General features: G+C 56.5%; 1 protein-coding gene across 3 annotated transcripts; it reads left to right on the forward strand.

The window, feature by feature from the left end:
- Positions 1-228: 228 nt before the first annotated feature.
- CHST14 (carbohydrate sulfotransferase 14) lies at positions 229-3,102 on the forward strand. Of its 3 annotated transcripts, none has more exons than XM_062623295.1 (2): positions 229-1,628; positions 2,418-3,102. In XM_062623295.1, exon 1 carries the CDS (start codon positions 229-231, stop codon positions 1,306-1,308), a length of 1,080 nt encoding a protein of 359 aa, XP_062479279.1. In that variant the 3' UTR covers positions 1,309-1,628; positions 2,418-3,102. The 3 variants fall into 3 exon arrangements, with proteins under 3 accessions (XP_062479279.1, XP_062479278.1, XP_062479280.1); XM_062623294.1 differs by lacking the exon at positions 2,418-3,102 and adding an exon at positions 1,998-2,346 and having other exon boundaries at positions 229-1,642; XM_062623296.1 differs by lacking the exon at positions 2,418-3,102 and adding an exon at positions 1,705-1,869 and having other exon boundaries at positions 229-1,644.
- The last annotated feature ends 813 nt before the right edge of the window (positions 3,103-3,915 follow it).

The following is a 3,915-nucleotide window of genomic DNA, read 5'->3' on the forward strand; positions in this document are numbered from 1 at the left end:
CCCCGCGCCCCGCTCCCACCCCCTGAGGGAGGGCAGCGGCGGGGCGGAGCCGCCGCAAAATGGCCGCCGCCTCCCCCGGCCCCTTCCCGCCCCGCACGGCCGCGTCACTGCCGGCCGCTGCCCCGCCCAGGCCCCGTCCCGTCCCCGTTCCTCCCCGGTACCGGGCGAGGAGCCCCCGGTGCGGTGCCCGCATGCGGCGCGGCGGCTGAGGCGGCCCCAAGCCCGGCCATGCTCCCCCGGCCCCTGTGCCCCGCCGAGCTGCGGCGGGCGCCAGCCTCGGTCCGCAGCCGGGCGCGGGGCGGCGGCGGCGGCCCCGTTCTGCTGCCCTCCATGCTGATGTTCGGCGTGATCCTGGCCTCCAGCGGGCTGCTGCTCATGATCGAGAAGGGCATCCTGGCCGACGTGAAGCCGCCGCCGCTGCACCCCGCGCCGGGGGAGCCGTCCCGGCGCGGCGGCGGTGCGGAGGCCGCCGGGGACGTGGAGTCCGAGGTGCTGCGGGACGTGCGGAACCGCACGATCGGCGCCGTGTGCGGGCAGCGGGCCATGCCCCGCAGCGTGTGGGAGCTGCCGGCCGGGCAGCGGCGCACGGTGCTGCGGCACCTCCTGGTCAGCGACAAGTACCGCTTCCTGTACTGCTACGTGCCCAAGGTGGCCTGCTCCAACTGGAAGCGCATCCTCAAGGTGCTGGACGGGGCGCTGGAGAGCGTGGATGTCAAGGTGAAGATGGACCACAAGAGCGACCTGGTCTTCCTGGGGGACATGAAGCCGGACGAGATCAGCTACCGCCTGAAGCACTACTACAAGTTCCTCTTCGTGCGGAACCCCATGGAGAGGCTGCTGTCGGCCTACAGGAACAAGTTTGGGGAGATCAAGGAGTACCAGCAGAAGTACGGGGTGGAGATCGTCCGCAGGTACCGCCGGAACGGGGGGAGCTCGGCCGGTGACGACGTGACCTTCGCCGAGTTCCTCCGGTACCTGCTGGACGAGGAGGTGGAGAGGATGAACGAGCACTGGATGCCCATCTACAACCTGTGCCAGCCCTGCGCCGTCCGCTACGACTTCATCGGCTCCTACGAGCGGCTCAGCGCCGACGCCAACTACGTCCTGGAGCGCGTCCGGTCGCCCTCCTTCATCCGCTTCCCCGAGCGGCAGCCCTGGTACAAGCCCGTCACGGCGGAAACGCTCCATTACTACCTGTGCAACACCCAGCGCCGCCTCATCAGAGACCTCCTGCCAAAGTACATCCTGGACTTCTCCCTCTTTGCCTACCCCCTCCCCAACATCACCAGCGAGTTCTGCAGGCAGTGAGCTGCGGGGCTTTGCTGTGGCCGCCGACGCTGTGGAACGCTCTGCTCTATGCAATCTGCCCTCGTTTTATACTTTCCCGACCCTCTTTGTATGACATTTTATACACGACCCCTGCTACCCGAATACTTTTGTATCGTTCCCGTTTTAACGTGTGCGTACGACTCGAGCACAGGAGCTTTTGTAGAGCTGTTGGCTTTAGACTCTTGTTTTACAGCAGGACGTGGGAAACATCTGTGAGGGAGCTGAGAAGTTGATACCTTTTGAGTATTTTTTCACCCTTTTCTGTGTTTTGTACCAAATAACGTGCAGCTGAATTGTAGGTGTAATACACCCGGTGTAGTACAGGCGGTGTAATACAGCAGATGTAGTACAGCTGATGTAGTACAGCCGATGTAGTAATACAGGCGGTGTAATACAGCTGATGTAGTACAGCTGGTGTAATACAGCCGGTGTAATACAGCCAGTGTAATAAATACAGCCGGTGTAATACAGCCGGTGTAATAAATACAGCTGGTGTAATACACCCGGTGTAGTACAGCCGGTGTAATACAGCAGATGTAGTACAGCTGATGTAGTACAGCCGATGTAGTAATACAGGCGGTGTAATACAGCTGATGTAGTACAGCCGGTGTAATACAGCCGGTGTAATACAGCCAGTGTAATAAATACAGCCGGTGTAATACAGCCAGTGTAATACAGCCGGTGTAACACAGCCGGTGTAACACAGCCGGTGTAACACAGCCGGTGTAATACAGCCGGTGTAATACAGCCGGTGTAACACAGCTGGTGTAACACAGCCGGTGAAACACAGCTGGTGTAATACAGCCGGTGTAACACAGCCGGTGTAACACAGCCGGTGTAACACAGCCGGTGTAACACAGCCGGTGTAATACAGCTGGTGTAACACAGCCGGTGTAACACAGCTGGTGTAATACAGCCGGTGTAATACACCCGGTGTAATACACCCGGTATAGTACAGCCGGTGTAACACAGCTGGTGTAACACAGCCGGTGTAACACAGCTGGTGTAAGACAGCCAGTGTAATACAGCCAGTGTAATAAATACAGCCGGTGTAACACAGCCGGTGTAACACAGCCGGTGTAATACAGCTGGTGTGCTGAGGATGGCACAGTGGTTGATGCACTAAATATTAGCGCTGTTAAAACTGGTCCTGGATTAGGCAGGAGGCGGTTTTGGGGGTATGAGTAGAAGAAAAGGCTTTCCTAAACTAAGGCCCTATTTATCCTTTAGTTTCCCAGCTGTAGATGGTGGTTAAATAGGGCTGGTCTTTTTTTTCTGTGACAGTAGTACCTCTGGGGTTTATTGTTATTAATTATCTACCATTGAAATAAAACTAGTGATAGGATTTTGTGCAGTGTTTAGGACTTGGAAGTACCAGCTCCTTCCCTAGCGTAACGTATCTGATGCAAGACCAAGCCATAACAATTCCCTTTTCTCTCTCTGAATTGAAGCAATACAGACGGGGGGTAAAATCACATCCCATCCTGGTTCCTGGGCCATAAAACAGCAGAACCCCATCCTGCAGGGCGCAGCTCATGCCATTGGCAGGCCTCTCTGGCTGCGTGGGTGCAAATCGCTGTGGAAAACCACATTCTCCATCCACCTCTGAAACAAGGGCGAGGCGAGGATTAGTCCTCCCTCCTTGTATGGAGGTGCAAAGCCTTTTTGTAGCTATTTGTATTTAATTATGGCCGTTAAGGGTGGGGAGAGGGGGCAGAACGCTCTCCCTGGGAGGCTGTGTCCTCGTTTTTAATAAAGCTTTTATACGAATTAGCCTGGTGCTTAGTGCTTTTCCTTGGGTGTTAAGTGTGTATTTGCATTCGTGGAGAGGCCGCCTGCCCCTCGTGCTAAGCCATAGCATGGAATATGATGAAAAGGCAGCTCCTGCCTTGATTAATTTGTGTTTGAAGTGCCAGAGCAGCAGTAACAAGTGGAGAAGGAGCCCCAGCCCGACAAGGAGACGATTACACGACGCGGTAATGGGATGAAAAGCAGCAGTCGGCAGCAAAAGAGGCTCCTAATTGCTGTGGAGGTGACACAAAGCGGTGGGGATGGATTAGGGATGCTGCGGGAGCTTCCTGGGATTAATTCCACAAGAAAAGGGGGAAGGAAATGGAGGTGTTTTCCATAGGATTTGAGAGAAGGGCATGGAGCTGCAGCCAAGTGGCCGGAGGAGGGAGCCGAGCACAGCCCGAGTGGGTTTTCCCTTGGGCACGAGGGCAGGGGCTCCTGACTTCCTGGACTTCATTCGACGTCAGCAGCCACCAGAATGGGTTAGAAATGGGCTTTGCTCTCACCGTGCCCACTCTGAGACCCGCGGTGCCCGTCTGTCCGCAGTGATTGTGCCTGGTGCTGGAGGGGCTGGAGATGGGCCTTGTTCTCCAGCCAAAGGCACCAGAAACCACTTGGAATCTGGTGGTACGCCACCAAACAGCTGCTGCTGGAGGAGTGGGCGAGATGAGGTAACCCTGACCTTCAGGCCTCTCTAAGGAGGAAGAAGCTGGTTTGACTTTACCACCTCCACCTGCTTCTGGGAAGCCCAGGGAATGTTTTCTGCCTGTTTATTGATGGGGTTTTAATTAAATC

The sequence above is a fragment of the Pezoporus occidentalis genome, unplaced genomic scaffold (assembly GCF_034315485.1).
Source record: "Pezoporus occidentalis ecotype Australia unplaced genomic scaffold, CSIRO_AGI_Poc_V1 ctg250, whole genome shotgun sequence".
NCBI classification, from domain to species: domain Eukaryota; kingdom Metazoa; phylum Chordata; class Aves; order Psittaciformes; family Psittacidae; genus Pezoporus; species Pezoporus occidentalis.